This window comes from Excalfactoria chinensis, chromosome 16 (assembly GCF_039878825.1).
Source record: "Excalfactoria chinensis isolate bCotChi1 chromosome 16, bCotChi1.hap2, whole genome shotgun sequence".
Classification (NCBI taxonomy): domain Eukaryota; kingdom Metazoa; phylum Chordata; class Aves; order Galliformes; family Phasianidae; genus Excalfactoria; species Excalfactoria chinensis.
The window spans coordinates 8,833,895-8,855,642 of record NC_092840.1 but is presented as its reverse complement, the minus strand read 5'-3'; the positions used below and the strand labels follow the sequence as shown (position 1 = coordinate 8,855,642).

At 40.3% G+C, this 21,748-nt stretch overlaps 1 protein-coding gene across 4 annotated transcripts in view; it reads right to left on the bottom strand.

The window, feature by feature from the left end:
• Positions 1-21,748, bottom strand: part of PIWIL1 (piwi like RNA-mediated gene silencing 1) — a 147,852-nt gene that overhangs the window by 12,382 nt on the left and 113,722 nt on the right. The window contains exons 3-9 of one of the 4 annotated variants that reach the window (XM_072350885.1): positions 13,822-13,973; positions 8,935-9,015; positions 3,847-3,972; positions 2,382-2,836; positions 1,882-1,967; positions 475-598; positions 88-213 (exon numbers count right to left, since the gene is read on the bottom strand). In XM_072350885.1, coding sequence (XP_072206986.1) covers positions 88-213; positions 475-598; positions 1,882-1,962 — 331 coding nt within the window. In that variant the 5' untranslated portion in view covers positions 1,963-1,967; positions 2,382-2,836; positions 3,847-3,972; positions 8,935-9,015; positions 13,822-13,973. The remainder of the gene's footprint in view (positions 1-87; positions 214-474; positions 599-1,881; positions 1,968-2,381; positions 2,837-3,846; positions 3,973-8,934; positions 9,016-13,821; positions 13,974-21,748) is intronic. The other 3 variants (XM_072350884.1, XM_072350888.1, XM_072350886.1) reach the window with 3 other exon arrangements.

Here is a 21,748-nt window from a genome sequence, read left to right as displayed (position 1 = left end):
CCAGTGGGATGCTATAAGCAGAAAAAAAGCAAAACCACTGTTTATTTTAATTTGGTTACATTTGTTTATAATCTAATCTGGACATACCAGTTTTTGATTCTCGAACATGTTCTATGGCTTGTCGAGTATTTACCCCGAGGTCATGGAAATCCCGACGACGTCCACCTCTATCTGCTAAAGAAAGGTCCTGAAACCCTGCTGAAATCTGCAATCCTATTGAGACAAAGAATCTATTTACCATTTTGATAAAGAAGATCATATTCTCTTCAAGCCCTACTGAAGTTAGCTCTCAGTCTAATGTGCAGCATAACTGAACCAGGACAACATTATCATCACACTAAACTTTTAAAAAACATAGTAACGGATGTTATTTTGAAAAGAATTAGAAATGCTGTATGAAGAGCATATTAACTGCACTCTCTTTAAAACACACGTTGTTGTGGGAAATTAACTTTTTTTCCCCCTCCTTCTGACCTAGTGCCTTTGGAGCATCCTGAGGGCCTCTCTGTCGCCCACGGCCACCAGGTTCTTCTGCCAGTGGTGGAGGCTGCAGAGACTGCCGCTGCCCAGGTAGATGACTTGGCAAACTCTTTTGAGCCTGCAATAGTTGAGAATAACTTTTTCCAGTGCAACAGAAGAAACAGCATTTTGGGTATACAACAAAGCAAAGCCAGTGAATAATCAAAGTCCAGAATACCCCAACACCCAAGTGTAGCAGTCGTATTTTATTTCTTTCCCCTATATTAGGTACTAAGAATTATTACCCTGTGATTTCAATACTAAAACAGCGGGGTTTGGGACAATGCTCATTTAACAGCAGTAAATGTAAACCTTCTCTCTTCAAGCCCTTCACAGAATCTCTGGGCTACTCTCATTCTCAGTGTCTCCACTGATACTCCAAGTAAATGTCTGGTTTTTTTTAAACAGCCCTTCTAACTTTTGTGTTCAGTGTACATATAATATTAAAAAGTGTTACGCTTAAACAAACACTTCAGAATGAGCTGTACAGGCTCAAGATCTTCTCCCCACAAAACAACTCAAGTTCCTAGTAATAGAGATTTATTCTATTTAGTGACTGCAAAACATGACTGTCAGCCACAAACAACCTCATAATTCAATGTAGCGTTGACCAGATAATTGGAGTTTGCTCCACAGGTATGGTTAGTTATTCCCCAAGTTTACTATTTTAAGTACAAGCAACAGGCCAACATCAAGGACAATGACAAAACCTGAGCCAGAGAGCTGAAAGGCTCTGTCCTACAACAAAGCAGAACCTCTTGCACTGTCATACAACCTCCCAGCCTTTCTCTCCTGGAACTCCCCCACCCCTTCAGTCCAGGCAGAACAACTCATTCCAATTTGTGTTCCCTGTCCCTCATATTCCCACCATGCACCAAAACAGAGTCTAGCATCACCTTCTTGACAACCTCCTTGAAGGTTGCAATTTCACCATTCAGAAAGGCTTCTCAGCAACTAATCGTCCAGACACCCCCATTCCCCCCCTTCTTTCCTACTCCCACAGCAAGGACAATCACAGGTTTGTCAGAAAGTTAAAGAGGCCTCTGACATCCTTCAACCTAATTCTTTTTGATAAAAAAAAAGTAACAAACAGAACCAACTTTGTGGTATCACAATGCATCTGTATCAGTTCAGTGCCAAGGACAAAAGGGACCATCTAGAATTCAGCTCTCTTTTTCCTCCTGCAGCCTCCTATAAAAAGGCTTTGGAAACAACTAAGCTTTGCAGAGGAAGACGCACCCAATCTACATGGTACTGAGTGCCAGCCTATACAGGACTTTCACTCAGCGCATACACACTAAAACTGTAAGCAGTAATAACATTTCAAGGCACAGCTGTGCTAATTAAAGAGAACCAACTTACAGATGCAGCTCCCACAGGAGGAATGGCAGCCTCCTGTCCTGGAGGTTTCCCTCTCGCTCTGGCTCTAGCTCTGCCCGTCATGTTCCCTTTGAAGGCAAAGCACCCACAGCATTAGTGCTGAGTCTCCTGCTTCCCCCATCCTTACTCAGACATATGCTATAAAGCAGCACTGTTTCATTTGCCCATCCAGTGCTGGTAATTAACAGCTCCTTACAGCCAAGCTGAAGCCCAGCAGCACAGCCCACGCATTCTCAAGCTGTGAAGAATAACAGCTGCACCGGAGAGCACGGCAGGAGCTTCAAACTCCGAGCCCACCCCCACTTTGTAGTTACACTTACCAACCCAACCCAGACTAACTCACTACATTATCACCACAGCCACCCAAACGGCCCCCAGAGACCACCGGCTCCCCACAGAGCACCCACCCCTCTGAACTCCGCCTTTCTAGGCCGCAAATCCGTTTTCCCTCCCCACCAGCCCGGACAGGCCCTCAACATTACCTCAGTCACAAAATGACTAACAGCAGATCTCCTTCTCCACAACGCCACACTCCTACCTCCTCGTCGGGCGCCTCGGAACACAAAAACCCGCGACCAACGGCCGTCGTCGCCGCCGCCTCCCTTAGGCCCGGCCAGCAGAACGCTCTTCGGCCTGCACGCGCCAGCGAGCTCAAGCGGGAACGCACGAAGTCCTCTGATTGGCTCCCGAAGGCAGAGAGAGCTGCCGAAGAGTGCCGAGCAGTGCCGAAGAGTACCGAGCAGTGCCGAAGAGTACCGAGCAGTGCCGAAGAGTGCCGATGGGGGTCGCAGAGCTGAGGGCTGGGTGCTACGCGCGGCCGTTCCGCTTTATGGCACGCTGTGTGGAACGAGCGGCCGTTGAAGGCTTTTGTGGCTTTTGTGGCTTTTGTGAGGGAGTTTTCCTGCTAGATACGAGCCCGTTCTCGCTCCAGATCTTGCTTGAAAAAGAAACGCGAGTTAACCAGAAGGTGGAGCAATAAAACAAGAAATGAAAGTTGTTCCCGTGTAGGATCACGTCTGCCAGTAGCATTTACAGAGCTGCTGTTCAAACTTGTTGCTCTGTTCCAGACATGCCCAGAACGTGGACAAAAATAGACACAAATGGACTTAAATATACCCTGCATAGAAGCAGTTGGAAGGAAGGACTGGACAAAATCCAATTAAGCATCAACAATTAAGAACACGTGAGCAATCAGCTCTCCATTGAGAGACGCTTTTTCAGCAGACAACCATCCAACTGAAACAAAAAAGCCTTTTCCTAATTACCAAGGCTGGTTCAATTGCTGTAAGATTGATTCCAGAGAATCGTCGTCTTTATTTTAGGTACAACACAACCAGCAAATCTTATGGCTTGAAAGCAATCGGCCTTCAGTGGGAATTAGCTCTGTCTGCAAGCTTTCCCCACTGCTGTGTGAACACAGCACGGCCGGGCAGTGCCAAGGCTCATGTGCACCTTTCTATGGCTGTAAGCATGCCTTTGCATAAGGTTTAGGTGGCTGTGATGCATCTGGAGATACTGACTTCAAGGGACAAGTGATAACGTTATCTAATTAAAACCGTACCTTCATAAAAGACCAGAGGGATCTCATCAGGTCACTTACAATTTTTCAGCTACCTGCAGTGAACAGAGGACAAAGTCGCTTTGCTTTGTTCTCTGTTATTCCAGGTGGGGAAGGAGTGGCGGTATTAACATAAATAATAAAAATACCTTCTTTTGTTTGATTTGGATTGTCAGTTTGCTTCCAAAGCCAGTTCTGTTGTGCTTCTAATTAATGTCAGCATAGGAACCCTCTTAGGAAACCAGATTCTCTTTTACAAACTAAAAATAAAAGCTTTCAAACTATGGATATTGCTGCTTAAAGATACTTCTAGTACTTCCAGCATGTAATTTTTATTACTCAAATATAAATCTGGATAAATATTTAACAAACTCCGCACATTCACTTACTTAGATGAGGCATCTTTGCTGCCTTTGCGAGCGCTGATTACTGCTTGCCATGGGCTCTTTACCCACAGAGGGAACTTCCATTGCTCAGTAGCCTGCAGAACACTCCAGCGGGTCAGGAGGTTGAAGCTGCAGAAACACAATATGCAGATTTTCTTAGTTCAGCTCTATTTAAAGATAAACAGAATGTGAAGATGTTGTCAAAGCCGTTTACATTATGTAAATTGTGAGAAAGGAGAGGAAATGGTTATATTTGTTTATTCACTTATAATATCTGCCACCCTTCGTGTTTATTTATTTTTGTATATATATATATATTAATGCCAGATTCCTTCTGTTTCTCTGCAGAACTTAATTATCTTCAGATACGAATTGCTAACAGTACTTAATCATGTTGGCTACCTACAGCAATAGACATACATCCACAATAACAATACGTCTGCACTAAGCACACTAATTTTTGTACATGGGTTGTCAGACAGGTAATTAGTATTTAATGAAAGATGGGTTCCAATTTGCTTTTCACAGTGGGTTAGAACCTACAGGTAGGTTTAATGTATTTTCACGTCAGGTGTGTTCTGTCTATTGCCTTGTCTGGTTCTAGTAAAAATGCAGAGGAAAATGAGATTTTGAAAGCGGTGGCTGCTTATGTTTTATCTTGTCCATGTTGCCAAAAAATGCTGGACTTCAACACACTGAAATATCACATATGAAATAATTTTTCTCAGCTACTTGGCTTGCTCTTTGCTTTGATGTTTGCTTTACCCATGATGCAGTTGTTTTTGCTTCTGTCTCCTGTTGCTACAATAAGCCATTTCCCATACATGTCATCTCCAAAGGGGAAAAGACTGCATGGAAACAGAACAAAGAAAACAGAACAAAAGAAAAACAGGGATTTTTCCAAAGGCCCATCTGATGTACAAGTATAAACAGGAAAAAGATGCCTGAGGAGGTAGGAGCCAGGAACTGTATGAGTAGACAGCTGTTAACTTGTGTAGTTAGCAGCACTTTGGGATCCTGAGTGGTAAATAAATAAACGATTGGAATGCATACAGTGAAGAATATGGTCAGTTCAGTACCTTTAGAATATAACCATATTGTACATTCTCAGCACTGTGAGTTGAATGCCTTGCCATTATACTCCTTATATAACACCAGGTTCAGGCATCCACAGTTCTTTGGTTCTATCCCCAGAAAAGGCAATTCTTTAAGATATCAGATATAGAAGTATTGTCTGCTGTGATGAAGGAAATAAAAGTAAAGGAGCATCTCACAACAGAACACATTAAGTCACCAGTTACCTCATTCTTGAGAGACCAACATGTTGGGCCTGAATCCTTTTAAATATTTTGTTAAATAAACAAAAAAAAAACCACTAAGAATTGCTCACAAATAAAGTTTATAATTCCCATTCCTGTGAGAACTATTAAAAGCTCACAAATCTCAATCACAGTATTTTTACATTCTTATCATTTTCTATGAAATGAGAGAGGCGAGGTTTTAAAAGCTGACTTACTATCTGGAACATCTCATGAGTTAACAGTCTTGCTTCATCCCGATGCAAATTCTTAATGTCACATTTAATTTACAGTAATTATGCTCAGGGTAGAGGATCTGATCAGCCTGCACAGTGGGGCCTGGTGTTTGTGCTACCTTGAGTGAAGTATGGGGGACTGGGAAGCTATTATTTACATACCAAAACAGAAAGCAAGAGGCATGTTAAGGAAAAAATCTGCTACGAAGGAGATAATACCCAACTCTCTTCACAACAAATACGGCGTGTGCATTTTCCCTTGGGAGTGGGGAAAACAAATTTCTCAACTCTGTGCTTTCTCTGCTGTTCTGTAGTCTGTTGTTTAATCCCTAATTTCTGTTTTTCCTTAAGTTTTCTTACTTCTTGTGTCTAAAATTTATTGTCAGGAATTCTCCTAAACTTCATCGACACTTTTCTCATCTATTACACAGAACTCTCCCCTGCTCCTGTTGACAACAGCTTGTTTGGATTCAATAGAAGAAAGGTGTTTTTCTGTTTCATGTGCTCACTGTTTACCAGAGTGTCTGATCACTGCAGTTATCATCGCTGCTCACTCCAAGCCCTGTTTTGTCAGACGGTGCCCTGAGCCCTCTTTTCCTGAAAAGAAAATGCCCTTTTTATTTATGAACCATCATATCCCTGCCAAAATCTCCCACGCTGGATCAGCTCAGCTTTATTTGCTCTTAATTTCACATCAGTCCGAGCTGACATCTGATGTGCATCCAAATCCCGAGCAGAGTGAGCAAGGGGCGATTTGACGTAAGTTCTGAATAAACAGTATCATTGAATGGAGAGCTCACATTGAAAAAAACAGAAGCAGGTCCTATTGCAAATGATTTGTAAAACTTGTTGCATGAATAAGTATGCAGTTCTGTACGATGTCACATTGCTCTTTTTTTATCTATATTTGTAAGTAGTAAGAGGAGACAGTGTTAGTGCATGGAGTACATTGGAATGGAACTGAATGGGTCTTTTCCATCAGTTATTACATAGTAAAAGTATTGTATTCATCCAGAGAGTAATGGGATGTATCTCAGGAGTAAGACTGGTGGAAATTCTCAAGTTCAGGTAGATTGATGTCAGCTCATTTAGCAAGCGGGTTTGATCTAATTGTCTTTTTATTGCTCTGAACATTCCTGAATTATGCAGAGAATTTGGGTTATGTGATTTAGCATTGGATTAAAAAATGTCGTAGCTTAACTTTCTTTCAAATAGTGTGGAACTTTGTTCACAGTCAACGAAGTTCATTATTTTTTTGTTCAAAGCCCAGCTGCAGGCCTGGAGCATTTCTCATAAATATCAGGAAGTACCTGAAGCCACAGTTAGGATTAAAGAGTTGATCTGATCCTTAGATCTCAGCTTTAAAGCTGTAATGTACAGTGAATTTGGTTTCATGGTAAAGGAAATGGTAATTGCTAAAGTATGTTTTCTTAAGTTGCAAAATCATTTTTGAAATGTTTTTACTGAGACATTTATCAGTGCTATGCATGCATGAGAATGAGTGGACTTGCAGCACAGTGTTTTCACAGGATCACAGCACTGGATTTATGTACTGGTGTCACCAATCCAGTGTCAGAGGACAGCCGTGCTCCTTCTGTGTGCACAGCATTGCTGCTGAAATTAGCAGATCCACAGCTACAATCTTTAGAACAATCCAAGCAAGTGAAGTACCAATTTCAGTACGCTATTTCAATAACTTTTCTGGAATATTGGTCAAATTCCTGGTAATCTGGCAGATATGCTCCCATCAGAACAAGGAACACAATCCACAAGTGATATCTTCAGAATAGAATACCTTGCTTAGACACTGTCTTTTCTCGAGGGTGCCTGATTTCGTGTGCATTGAACTTTTTGATTATAAATTACCCCAGGCACTCCGAGTTACTGTTTTGTACTTTCCCAGCACAAAACTGCCTTGACAAAACCTGTCAGATTCTTTGCACCAGAGGCAGTTCAGTAGCAAACAAGACTCTCCAAGTTAGAATCACTCCCTATGTGGATTTCATCCACAGTAACATGGGAAAGACACTGAAAGGCCAGTGAGAAAGATAGAAACCAAGTATGAGCAGCAGCCAGTAAAAACAGCTGTCACTCTTAGAACATCCACCTACTGACAATTGAATTTCTCTGTGCTCTCAAATTCAGCCTAAGCGAAGAGGTTTGTAGGCTGCATGAATTCCCATAGGGCAACCTAACCTCAACCATTCTTCATCAGGGGTTACTTCCACGAACGCAATGGCTTATTATTGCATGAACTAACTGGGAAACATAAGCAAAGTGAGTCCAACTGAGAAATGATAAAACAAGAGAAAAGAGAAAAGAGTCCTTTCCTTTACTGAGTTAAGCCTGCATCCATCTTTATGAATGCAAAGAATGGGACAGGTAGATTCAAGTCCAGTTTGCAGACTTTATGCTGGCTCAGACCACTGGCTATTTAGGACTCCTTCTGAGTCCTGTTTACTATGAAAGAGAACTCTGGACCATAGCCAGGCATCTTTATTATGCTGAGTTTCTGTTTGCTAAGCTCAGGTGCAAAGTTTGAAATCCTGCTGTCGTTTCCATCAGAGCTATAAACCACTTGAAGTGTTTATTTTCAGTGACAGAAGAATTGGAGTGACTGAATCTGCAGGACCATCCCTGAGATAGTGTGGGAACCTCTATAACTGACTGTGAAGGGTGTTGGGAATGCACAAATCCCTGCCTGCCTGCACCCGGAGAGAACACAGACAGTGTTATGCTATTTCTTATGTGCTATGTACACACAGACAGGCAATAGTCAGCTCCCAAAAAACATAGGCCAAAAATGCTCCACTACATTCAAGCTTCTGTCAAGGAAAACAAAGCCCCATCCAGAACTCTGAAAGATGTGAAAACAGGTTCTTTTCCACAGTGCTTTGTTCTGTTTTCCTCTAATATGCAGTTAACTCCTGCCTGACACAGCATCATGGAAAGGAGACTGGTGGGCACTGTGAAACCACAGTGACACCTTCCAGCCTCCCAGTATCACTCAAAGCACCACCTTCCAACCCTTTGAAGTCTTAACCACATTTTAAAGTGAATTTTTTAGGAGGAGACAAAATTATTCCAAACTCTTAAATAAGAGTTCTTAAAATGGTTCCCACTAAACCCAGGTTTATGGCCTTGCAGCGACAAGAAGGACTTCTGATTGTGCAGACAAAAAATACACATCAGTCATTGAATTAGTGTATAAAAGTATTGGAATCACTGGTAGCTTTTCTATAGAGTTAGTGGCACAGCGAAGGATAGAGCTGTGCTTCTCAAAGCCTGATCAGTATTAATTTACAATGAATGACAAGCTGTGTTGTTATTTCATCACTGCCACTGCTAACCTTTCAATTTCCACAGATTTTCATCTCTAGGTATGATAATTAAGCAGAAATAATGAGCTAGTGAACTCACTGGATAGCACCTCTTGAACAAAGTGCAAGTTGGGTGATGCTAAATCTGCTTACTCTGCGCATTTTAGGTAGGAACCACGAGTAAAATTTCATTGCCACTATTCGAGGAAGTAAAAAAGTAATTTAAAACATACATACACAGATTTACGTCCAGTTTTCCTTTGTCTTCTTTCTTACTCTTCTTTGGACTGGACCATTGCTTTCAGGCCGGATAACTACCTAGATGATAATTAGAAAGGTATGATAATTAGAAATGTAGTTAATTTTTTGCTAATTTTGTGTTTAGCAGATTCATCACCATGGCTATATTGATATTGCCTGACAACTTGTTTTCTTATAGCTTAAACTAATGCTAATCCTTCCTTTAATTAAGAAGATATATAGATAAAGGCAGATGCAATGTTGTTTTGCAACAAAGGACCCAACCAATGTCCTTTGGAACCAGACAGAAAAAAAAACCCAAGACATGTCACATTTCAGCCAAACAAAAAAATGCAAGTAGGGCATTAGTCCAATGCTTTTGTATTGTGCATTTCAAAGTTTGCAACCAGTGGGTAGGGCAAAAATAAATCAGGGCCTCCTATGGTGAAAATGTATTTGGGATTCAAGCATCTAGAGTCTGACCCTATCTTCTGCTCCCTGGGATTGTCAGCTGCTTCAGGGGTCGTCTGATATATCCCTCTTTTTCTCACTTCTGAGAATTTTTAGCTTGGAGTGTGTTTGAAAACACTTCAGAAAAAGGGTGGAAAACACAGAGTGCCTTCTTTGAAATACACTCCTTTGTTAAATTCCTTTCCCAAGGGTAAAGAGACTCTCAAACACCTGAGGGTAACAAATGACTCTATTCAATGGTCGCACAAATGACCTAATAAACTCCCAAAGGGTTACAATAGCTTATTTGTCATCATTTCTTGTCGGCTCCTTATAGCGCCAATGTAAATTGAAGCAAAACAATAAATACCGGAGTTATTTTCTTTATTCTGAAGATGCTTTAATGACCAAATGGTGCTTTATGAATTAAAAATCCCAACAATTAATTTCACGATCGAATTTAAATCATACTGACACATTTGGTCTGAAACAAAACCTGCATTTACCTACACACACAGCACCTGTCACCATTTCACTCACTTTCCCTGGAACATTTGCAGGCCGTGATTGTATAAGATTTTATTTTGCCTGACTTTTAAAATGTTGGGTCGTTGCCTGACGCATCACGTTATAAATGCTCCTGCTGCATGGATTCCCAACAGAGTTCAGTGGGAAAGCATGGTGATGAATGCAGTAGTGAGGATCCTGATCTGTGTAACGCTAATTTGAAGGTGTAGCAATTCCCTTCCATTTAAAATCCATTCTGGGATCTGATCCCATGATGCTACCCAGTGCAGGGCTTTTACAAAGAAAAGAGCTTGTCCAGATGACCTAACAGAGGAGATAGAAACCCATTTGTGTTGTTAAGATATTGTGTTAATTAAGAGTAGAAAAGACTTATTTGAGGCACTGTTGTGGTTTTCATGATCCAGCTGGAGAATTTGGATAGTTCAGCACTATCAGTTGCACGTGGATTCTAAAATGCATCATATAAATGTTGCTATAGTGGGTATTTTCTGTGAGCAGTCACAGTTTCACATTCAGTTTCACATTCAGGGCTGCATTCACCTGTTTCTGATAGGGTTAAGTTGTTAATTGAGTTCAACAGTGAGCACCCCCAACTCCTCCTAAGCTCCTTGTAGGCAGATGGAAAACATCCCAGAGGAGAAATATAATTCACTAAAAGTACCAACTGAAATTTGTCTTTCTTGCTTTTTCCTCAGGGATGAAAGCAGGGGACAAAAGGAAACAATCAGCTCATAATAGCTGTTAATTTAAAGACGAATGAATGATGGTGAACACAGCACCAAATCATCCTGTGTCTCACTATGTCAGTCTCTGCCATCTCAGTGTTGAGATTTCCATTTGATCCTCTTGTCTGGACTCCATCAGTTCATGCAGCAAGCTCCGTATCTCAGGAATATTCTGGAGGATACTGTTAACATGGTAATGTTCTGCAGGTGCTGATTTCTTTCTATAAGCAATAGATTCTTCTAAATTATTATCAAGATTCATCCCTCTTTTAGGTGGCTAAGGAAGAAAGAAAAATTGGGCCCTTTTGTAGCCATTATAACTCCATATCTATTCACTGTTTTCAAGGAAGAATGAATGCCTAAAGGCAGCTGGAGACAAAGGAGCAAAGGAATATGTATATGCACACAAATAAATACCTAGAAAAACTTCATGTTGCCATTGTGTTCCTGTATCCATAATATCTTACAGGGCTGAGAGACCTCACATTTGTAGGGATCCCATCTTTTGTGAGATCAAATGACACAAAAGTGGACTAGATTTTAGGCACACAAAATTGTGTGCTATTTGCTTTTGTTCTGTGCAGGCAACATTCCCTTTTCATTGGTTCTGAAGCATTAGCACTGCAGGTACAGCTATTAACTGTATTAACTTAATAAGAGATTGCAAACAAACAGGTAGCCAACACCAAATAACAATTTTGTTCAGACTGGGCACTCTACGTGCTGAATGCCATGATAATAAGTGCTGTTGAAGTATTGTTATTACAGATATGCCCTAACGTATGTCCTCTACACCTATTCTAACCTAATAAAAAGCATCAGTGAGACATAAGGAAAAATAAGAAAAAAGTGAGATACTATAACAGAGCCTTAATACAACGATAAGATCAAGTGCTCTCCAAGTCTCAGTTTACGTATCTAAATGATCATTGCCTTAAACAATGGTTGTAACGAGACAGACATATGGGAAATACATCCCGATCCATTATGTGCTATTCAGGGCAAGAAAGCCAGCCGGAGCGGGGGAGGTTCGGTATTAAAAGTGATCTGGTGTTATGTACACTCAAGTAACCCCTTCATTGGGGGAGAAAAAAAGGAGGAAAGAAAAAAAAAGAAAAAAAAAAAAGAAAAAAAAAAAGAAAAAGAAAAAGAAAAAGTTTGTGAAAAGGGGAAAAAAAAAAAAATCTTAAAAAGCAAAGCTGAACACTTTGCTGCTGTGCAGTGAAAGTGAGAAACGGTCCCCCCTGCCGGGGAAGTTGATGAATAATCCGCAGATCTCAAGCTGAGCCTTGGGCTCAGAGCGGCTGGTATCCCATACTAACACTAATCAACCAGTATGAAACATCCATTTTAAACGCAAATGAGGGGGGCCTTTTCAAAGGAGACCCAGAGAGGGGAGGGAGGGGGAGTTCAAAGCTCAAAATGGTTCTTTCTTTCTCTCTCTCTCCCTCTCTCTCTCTCTCTTTTTTCCCCCAAAGAAGACAGAAATATGGTTGGTTATTATCTAAGTTATTGCTACAAAGAATTTCGAAATTAAAAGATAAGCTTTCAGAGGAAGCTCAGTAATTTTCATAAAGAAGGACTTAAAACAGATGTGCCCTCTTTAATCGGGGTGTGCTTGAAAAAATACAAATGCATTTTTAACATAGCAGGGGGAAAAAAAAATCATATGGTTACACATTTGTCTCCTGTGCAAAAATAATTTCGTAAAAGTCTCTCCCTGCATTAAGTATCTCACAAATAGCCACCCCTGGAACTTTCTTATCTGACCAAAAGTGGGGTGAATGATTTGCAGCATTTAGAAAGCACCTAAAATATCTTATTTGCCTTATTTTACCTCCCCCGCCCCCCCCCCCTCTTTTTCCTATTCAGACAACCATTAATGAGAATTAACATCTTCACTGGGGTCAGTATGAGACTACTAATAAACCCCTAATATTTACTGTTGGATTATTTGTTGTTTTTCCTCTCTATTAACTTTCTCTGATAATTTCTGCCTCCGGTAACAAGCTGTGGCTGATACATTCTCTATTGAAGAAGTGCCACTGTTACAAAAGGTTTTGTTGAAGAAAGGTTAGGGACAGAGGTGTCACAGATTCAACGTTTTCTAAAAGCTCTTCCTAAATCCTACTAGCTTTGAATGAGTTGTTTTTGCCTTATTTTCCATGCTGGGAGGACGATACGTTTGTTGCAGGAAATTATTGTTAGAACGTGGAATAGAGAGGAGTAAATTTGATTTTCTGGAATAAAGGAGCACAACGATGCTCACAACAATCCTTTCGCAAAGCCACATGTCCTGACTGGTTGCTCCACTGCAGCTTATAACAAGCCTGACAGCTGCCAGGGGAAAGGTTTTGTGCAGAATATCACCAATGCGTTGTGTTAAGTACACAAAGAGCTACAAATCCTGCAGCATTAAACCTGTGTGCACCTTCCAGCTGGAAAAGCAAGAAGCAGCATCTTCCTTTTCAGGAATACCTCCTGAAGAAGTACTCCACCATGTCTCACCACAGCCTGGAGCACATCACTCTGTGTCAAGAGGGAACAGCAGCTCACACATTCATGCTTTGTTCTTGTTGCTATCTAGACTGGTTCAGGCCGTGGGAAGGATGTCTGGAATGACCAACTCTGTGTGCCACCCACTGCCTGCTCAGAGGTGGTGGTTGGGGTCACACACCTGTGTCCTCGCAGCACAGCTTGAACAGAAGCACATGCCCACAGCCTAGCAATGCTACTGCTCTGTGTCAACAAACCCTTGCCTCCCTAGGGCCCTTCATCCAGCACAGCAGGCTTTTCTGCCATGCACTGAACAGGCATTGCCACCCAGAGCCTTTGAAGAACTGGTATGTCGGGATGAGGAGGTGGTTCCTCATTAGCTATCAGACCCAACAGAAATTTCTTGCCCTTCCAAGTATCACAGGAGTCTATAGAGTGTGTCTGAAAAAGGATGGTTAAACACCTTTTAGACAGAACCCAGACAGGCAAGGCATATGGCTGTTGTACTTCCCTTGGGTGAATATAAAGGTGAGCCCTCTGCCTATACACACGCTCCCAACAACCTTTGCAGCTGTCTATTTTGTTTTTATTATTAACTTGCTTTTTTAGCAAGCTGCTAAATTATGTTAATTATTTCTTTCTCCAAAGGTCCACTGTGGTGTCTGGGGACCCAGGCAGTACTCACTGCTGCTTTGTCCTTGTCCTGATATTCTTCATGACCTGCATGAGAGGGAAGGGAGCTGAACCCAGTGGCTGTTCTGGGTGCCTCTCAAATACCTTTGGAATTCTTCTAATTCAAAATTCTTTTGGCCTCTTCATCTTCAGTGCAAGTTAATGCTACAATAGAAACAGACTCATTAAAATTAAGAAAATGACACTGCATCTGTAATTAAAAGCAGTCATTGATGTTATAAGAGCTGTACACTTTTCTGAGATATAATTGATACCCATGATGATTTATACGATCTATGCACACGTTTTGCTCAATCTTTTAAACACTTTACATTTTCTTTTTAAGGAACAGATAATTAAAATGGAGTAATTTCTGCAGTTTATATTATATGCATTTTATGGTCAACATCATTTCACGTTCTATTACACAGCATATTAAATGTCTCTTGATTCTATTTATGCACTGGTTTGAGCTCATATGAGCTGTATAATTCTTTAGCGTCATTAATAGCCCCTACAGAACTATACTCTATTACTTGGATGTCCAACATCTGTAAAATAAATCAATGCATTTAAGCTATGCTTGGTTTCTAGGCAGAAGCTGTAACATGAACATTTTTGATCTGCCATATCAGTAGTAAAACAAAATAAGTATAAAGTCTCCTTCATGATTTGCTTTTAAAATGCAATTGAATCATGGTTGGTTATTTAACAGAAGTTTTCGAATTTGTGAGGTGCTTTTTGAAGTTAGTCTTACCACTCTGTTGTTCTCAAGAATGATTATTTACAGCCAGTTTGGATAGGGCTACTAAAGCAGTTGGGTTTTATCCTCAAGTTAGAGAGAAGTGGGTCATCAGGTCTCTTGGTTTTTGCAGTGTTTGTTTGACGTGCGATCTCTGGAGAATTCAAGTCAGATCCGAATACACGATTCTTGCTGAAATTAATATCTTCGTTTGCTTTCATGCACAATTTTGTAACATCTCACCATGTAGGCACTTCCTTATTATTTTTTTTTTTCCATACTCAAATGATCTTACTATAAAATTTTCAAGTTTAGATGAAGAAATAGCACTTCCCTATTTTTTCCTATGTCAACATTCATGGAGGACATCCTGCTCCTGATTTCCTTCTCTTTTTTTCCCCTTACTGAGCCCATTTCATGCTGGATTGACCATCTGACCATTTCTGTGGTCCTAATTCCTTCCCCAGATGGAAAGCTCCCTGGGTTGAGATTTGACTGCATAGAGGAAGTATAAACTGAAGCTTCGTTTTGGGTACACACCTCTCATATCAAGCGGTGGTTAAACAGAAAAGGCAACATAAAATTGAGAGGAAATAGTTGTCTCACGGAGTGCTCTTTCAGCATAAGGGAATTAAGTGGAAACAATGTAAGATTTTGTGGAACAAGGCAGAGCTTTACAAATGTGGCAGGAAAAAGATGCCGCAGATTCAGAGCAAACTTTCATAAGTACATGGCCTGCACTGATCCAGCCTCTTCTTGATTTGAAGAGGTGTGTTTATGGCCACACTTCACAATTTTTTCACCAGAAAACAAACCTTGTGTGAAAGGATAAAATCTCTCAGAAGCTTGGTGAGGAGACACCATGTTTTCCTCTGATTTGTTCCTTTGCACAAATACCTGGTGTTCTAAGCTGTGATCCAATCCCGACACAACTGAGAGGGATGGCTTTCTTTGTAACCTAAAGATGCCCTCATTCTTGTCTCATCTCTGCTTTGTCTGTGTTAGCAGAATGGGTGGCTCTCCTTGTGTTTGCCTTGCACTGGAGCCAAAGGAAATATTAACTCTTATCTAAGTCAGCATTGTGGAGGAAAAGGGAAAATAAACATTTGAATAAATAGAATACTGGCCAAATGCAGATTGATTAGGGTAGATGAGATCTGTGAAGCTGGGGAAGGGAAAGGTGGGCTGGCAAAATTGTCTGCTTCAGCTCTCTCTTTCTAATAATGGAACTATTTATTACTAGAAAATGCATTTAAATCTCTTGCATCACTATTAATCTTATACACAGAAAAACTTGCTCAGCAGGCTTGTAAATGTGGGTAGGAACAACGACCATTTCCAAAAACATGCTTCTGTGTTCCACAGACTGAGTCCCCTAGTGCCAAAAACGTGCACTGCTGCATGCCTGTGGCTGTAATACTTCATTAATGAGAAGGTAATAGATTGTGCTTCTGATAGGAAAAAGTGAAACAATATTAAATTATTCTTGAGCTTAATTAAAATCATAATACAAGTTAAATTGAGAATCCAGATTGTTTGAGAAGAAAACTTCATAATGTTTTGCATGTCCTATCCTCCATTCAGACATCAGATCCTTGCTGAGCAGCAATGGTACTACACTGGAACCTGTGCCAGGTTACAGCAATAATTGCAAGCCCCCCAGGATCCAAGCTCAGAAATTTTTGTATGTTCTCAGGAGACAAAGATGAGTGATCATCAAAGGCAGAGGAACACAGCATGACTGTCATAAGCCTGAAGTTACAACTTAGACATGCAATAGAAAATATCATTGGTACCTCTCCAGTGCATAGCCTGTAGTAATTAAAAACTTGATCCCTGCTGTTTTATCATCTCATTAGCAATGGGGGCACAAGACTTTTATCCTTGTTTGTCAGGAATCAAACATACCAGAGGAACTCTGATTATAAATTGATGAAAGTAAAGTTAAACTTTTAAATAAGAGCTGTTTCAGTTCACAATGTTTTTTAAGCTGATTAAAGAGATCTCTTTTCTGTAAAAAAAATACTATCTAAGTCCAGCACAGATAGTAGAGGTCATTGCTAGGAACAGGAAGTGAAATAGCATCTGAAAAAGTGCACATACTTTTCAAATAGAGATAGTTTGAGAAGCAAATGCAAGCCCTTCCTGTTAGTGCCAATACTACAGCTTTCAAATTTTTGTTGAATCTTTACTCTTCAAGCCTTTTAGTCTTGAATTTGTGATGATTTTAATTGTGCACAGCTATCAGATGGGGAGGTACTGTTACTATTTCAGCAGATACAGAGCAGCATTTTGTTTCTGTAAGTGATAAATTCTTTTAATAACAGCAGTAATGACTTCTTGAACACCTTGCCAACAACAATTTCAGCATTCTCTTCAGTGATGCAGGATTATGGCAAAGCTGAAAGCCTCTTGAAATCAATGGGAAGTACTTCTGTGGGTTTTGGATCAGAGCCTTTAGGAAGAATGCTTGAAGTATTCTAGGATGGTTCCAGCTTTCCAGAAATTGTTGCTTCATTGCATCTTAATAACTCTCTGACCTAAGTGGTGGTACCAGGATTGAGCTGGGCAGAGGCAAATTTGGTGGGAGAGAACAGACAGTAAAATACTTTACTTTCCATTTGTTTGATACCATCTAAAATCACTTTTTTTTTTCTCCCCCTGGCCCCTTTTCCCCAATTCTTTTTTCTCTCCTATGAAGCTTTTTCTCCATCCCTTTCTTCTTAAGATCTGTGGCTTATCTCATCAGAGGTCTAGCAGGCTAGAATTATATTAACAAGTGTTTTATCCCAATGATAAAGATGGACCCACGTACTTCCATAGGAAGTAGGAAGGGATGAAGGATACCATTCAGTATTTAAGAGCAACTGTGAGTGAAAAGTAAAGGATTTTTTCTTTCAACCTGGCCAAAGACAGGTCCTTCAAGCCATGAAGATTCATCAAGAACTCAAGGACTTCTTTCAAGAGAAAAAGGCAAGCAATGAGAAACAAAGCAAAAGTAATGATACGGTAACTCATTATTTTACGGTGATTATTTTATGAGAAATACAGTTATCAGATGTTGCAGAATTCATTATGTCTGAGCAAATGATCCATCAAAGACAGACGGGAATTACTTGTTGAACTAGCTTCTTTCATGGAAAATTGCATGTTTAAAATATTGTTTCTACAGCAGATAAGTGGTTGGTTAAGCGATCTCTCATCCATGTAGAAACGCAGAATTATTCAAAGTGAAAAATAAAGAATTGGGTAGGTTCTGTGCTACTATGAAGCTATGATGAGGAATTTATTTTTCAATATGGAAAAGTATGCTTTAAAGGTTGAGCGTTTAATTAAATTGAAATAGTCCAAAAAGGAAAGTGACTGAGAAGAAATCTATTCCATAACTGAGCACAGATGGGTTATTCAACTCACTGTTATCCTACAAACTGTGGAGGCAAGAACTTAATGGGACTCCATGAAGAAAATGCAGTTTTTTGATGCAGTTTTTTGAGAGGATATAAAGCTTTATACTTTAGGGCATAACTAAGTCTCCAACTGCTAGGGCCTGGGGAGAAATCATTCCCCATAGGCAGGTTACCCCTGGGTTACTAACCAAAGCATTCCTTTCCCCTTCCTATGCTGCATCTGTTACTAGCTTTCTTAAAGACAGGATACTATAGCACTAGTCTGATCAAGTATGGAATTTTGACTATGCGTCTAAATGAAAACAGAACTCGGCAAAGTCAGAAAGAAACTGAGCGCTGGGATATTCTTTCTGCACAGTGATCTTTGTTGGAACTGTGCAGCTCCCAGAAGGTCAAAGGAATAAGAGGAATAAAAAAAACAAACAAAAAACAAAAGTTAGATAAGTGGAGAGATAATAATACAGCTTGGAGGTTTCCATTACAAAAGAAAATGCCAAATTAATCTTTCTAAAATCAGGTATACAGGTATATATAATCAAAGTATTTCATTTTATATCTACTCAAGAATAAAAAGTCCTTATTTTTTTTAATTTTCTAATATACGAATTATATTTCATAATACCACTAACAATCTGCAGTACAGAATTCCAATATTAAATCTTGGTCCTCTTCATTTTCAGACTGAAAAGTAACAGTAGACAGAAAAAGAGCAAATGAGAGTCTTCCCCCAAGTCACTCTGAATCCTCAAACTGAAAACACAGATACCCCAGCTTAAGTTAACCCACATGGAACAGCATGACATTTCCAGAATTTCCACTTTTCGGCTTCAAACCCCTTAAATTAACAACAGTTTAGGAATGCATCATGGTATGTATGCTGCAACTTAGGAGAGAATGGTCTGAGAAAGACTGCCTTTCCATTCTATGTTTAGCCTTACACAATGCTCAATAGTAGCATAAATGATTCTTGCAGTGGGTTTGTTCTCAGGTCTGTGTGAGGGGAGCATTGTCCAAAGAAGGAATGTGAAACCTGCTTCTCAACATGTCATTTTTCAGGTGAGTTGCTGTCTTTATATTAGACTGAGAGGTTTGCTTCATTAACTTTCCATTTATTTTACAGGGTTGGTAAGATTAGGGTGTGTATCTGTGTTAGGGGTTTCTTAACAAAATACCAAAAGATGAACTATTTCCACTTCTCCTGTCCTTTTATTTAACCCCTTAATCTGAAGACATCTCCAAAGAAAACTCTGATTTTATAAGCAGATATTCAGGGATATGTGCTTGAGCACAGAATGGTGAAATGAAAGAACACAAAAAAGGAGACATCAGCCAAATAGCCCAGCTCTCATCTGGCAGCACTCTAAAGCCCAGGAGAGAAGGACAGAAGAACTAATTTTCAAACCATTACTACTTTTATCTGCACCAATTTCACAAGAACTCACATGACACAAGGGTTATTTAGTTGGGCTCCTCCTTCCATTCAATGAACCCTGTTTCCTCCCATAATCTGCTCACGTGAATACTGCTTGAAAACCAGCATGCCCAGAGAGCAGGAAAGTAGATCTGCAGAAGTCATGGAGTTGCAGAATCTGGGAGAAAACAGTCTTGATAGAGCTTAGCGAGTGCCTGGCTTCCACAAGGCTCCAGGAAATACAAAATCACCACAAAGTTTACAAGAGGTGGCAGTAGCAATTGGGCCAACATCCTTTTCACCACCTGAGAAATCAGGGACAGAACCCTTCTCAGAAGAGACAGCAAAACACAGTGCTCTTGCAAGGTGAAGCAATAGTTGCACACATCGTACACCTTTTAATTGATTTATTATTTTATCAGTTCCGGGGAATTTCCTGTTCCTTCATCCAAATTTCTCATTCAAGGAGAGTTAAGGATTTTATAAGTAGCAGCTGCTGTGGTCACTACTCTGGCTTCAGCCCTGGTAACGTTCTTTGTGCCCACACTGATCTCCAGTGCATCTAGGAACTGAGGTTAGTTCATGAAGGAAATCTTGCAGAGTTTCCATTGAATTAGTAATACTAATTGTTTAGTTGGGCTCAGTGTGAAAGCAGGAAAAGAACTAAAATAGATAAAGTTCACTGCAGTGTTCTTCAAGTATACTTCAGGTTTGTTCTTTCTTGTTTAGTCATATTGTGGCCTCAGAAGAAACGGATTGTTCACATACTAAAGAAAAAGGAAGGAAAGCTTGCTCTGAGACTCAGAATGCTGTGAGTTTCTTACCACAGGCCTTCATATACACCATACAAGATCTCATAGAAGAGAGCCAAGCACTGGCAATACCAGGCATACCTACCAGGCAATGCTACCTAGTTAGTATGGGTAGAGGAAAAGAAGACCACAGAAGCCAAGAAAATTACAAAGACTTGTGTCAAGATCTCTAATATTCCCAAAGAAATAAAGCCAAGGATAGCATATGCTTGCTCCCACTATGCACAGCCCTCTGAACAGTAAGGCAGCTGCACTGATGGCATGCTCTCCTGCCCACGGGCACAAACTATGAGAGGACAAAAGATTCCAGTCTTGACGAACTTGGACACACCTCTTACAATCTGAGAACCAACATATTTCCAGGGTTTTCCGTCTTTTAAGCAGTTTTGTTTCCACCAAAACTGCAGAAGGAGGCAGGAAAAGGGTGTACAGATCAAACCATGCAAAATCTCTGTTTATTCTTGGTATGCATTCACACTGTGATGTGCACTACATTTAGCTTTTCCCTTGGGGCATCAACAACAAAGACTCATTGGCCCATCTCAAACTGGGGATTTCAAAGCTGCCTACAGCATTTGCAGGCCTGCTGAGCTCTCTCTAAGCCCATGTATGGTTTTTCAAGAGGATTGCTCCCTGTATTGCTTTTTCCCTTTCACTACCCGACAAGTGGTCCAGATTAAGGCTTGAGTGCTTCCTGCAACTATGGAATGCCTGCAAAAATAAAGCACATCTTAAACAGGGTGAGGACCAGGTCAAGTCTATCTGCTGCCACAACTGTCTGAGCTGAGCAGAGTTTAGAGCAAAATCTGGAGTGCAGATCTCTTTCTATAAACAAACCATAAACATTGTCATAGAGGGACTAAAGAAGTCTCTTAAAATCTCATATGCACCAGCAAACATATAAATCAGGCCTGCTATAAGGCAGGTTAAACAAATAGCTATTATTGCTTTTTCTTTTTCTTTCTTTTTTTTTTTTTTTTTTTTTTTTTTTTTTTTTTAAGCATTTCAATTATTTAAAACTCCTGTCTTCTGAGATGAGGAGAAACACTTCATTCCCAGGCATGGGAGAACTTCAAAGATAAATGTTTCTGACTCACCCAAATTAAAGCTGACCCTGTGGTTGAAGTCGGCGATGAAAAAGAAGAGAAGAAGTGTTCTCCTCCACTAGAAGCAAAAGAGAAAACTTCAGCAAAGATAGCATAGAAAAGGAAAGAAAAAGACTGCTCACCTCAGACCAGCGCTTTTAGGATCTTATCGTTAATGTAACATTTAGCAGGCAGCCCTCTCAAGCGTGAACGAACCATTTCCCCTCCTGAAAAGTCTTTTTGCTTAGCTAAGCTTAGGAAACCTTTTTGTGATAAACGTTACACAAAGTGAAGTGTGAATTCACTGGAAAGTCACAAAGATGCAGCACACAACCAGCCTGTACATGGTGTTAAAGTACCATTTTTCCTTATGCTTACTTCTGACTCGTGCCCAAGGCCTGATCCAAAGCTCACTGAAGACAACTGAGTGCACCCGTTGCATTTCTGCAAGAGGAAAGGATGCAGATGAAAACCAGGGTAGCA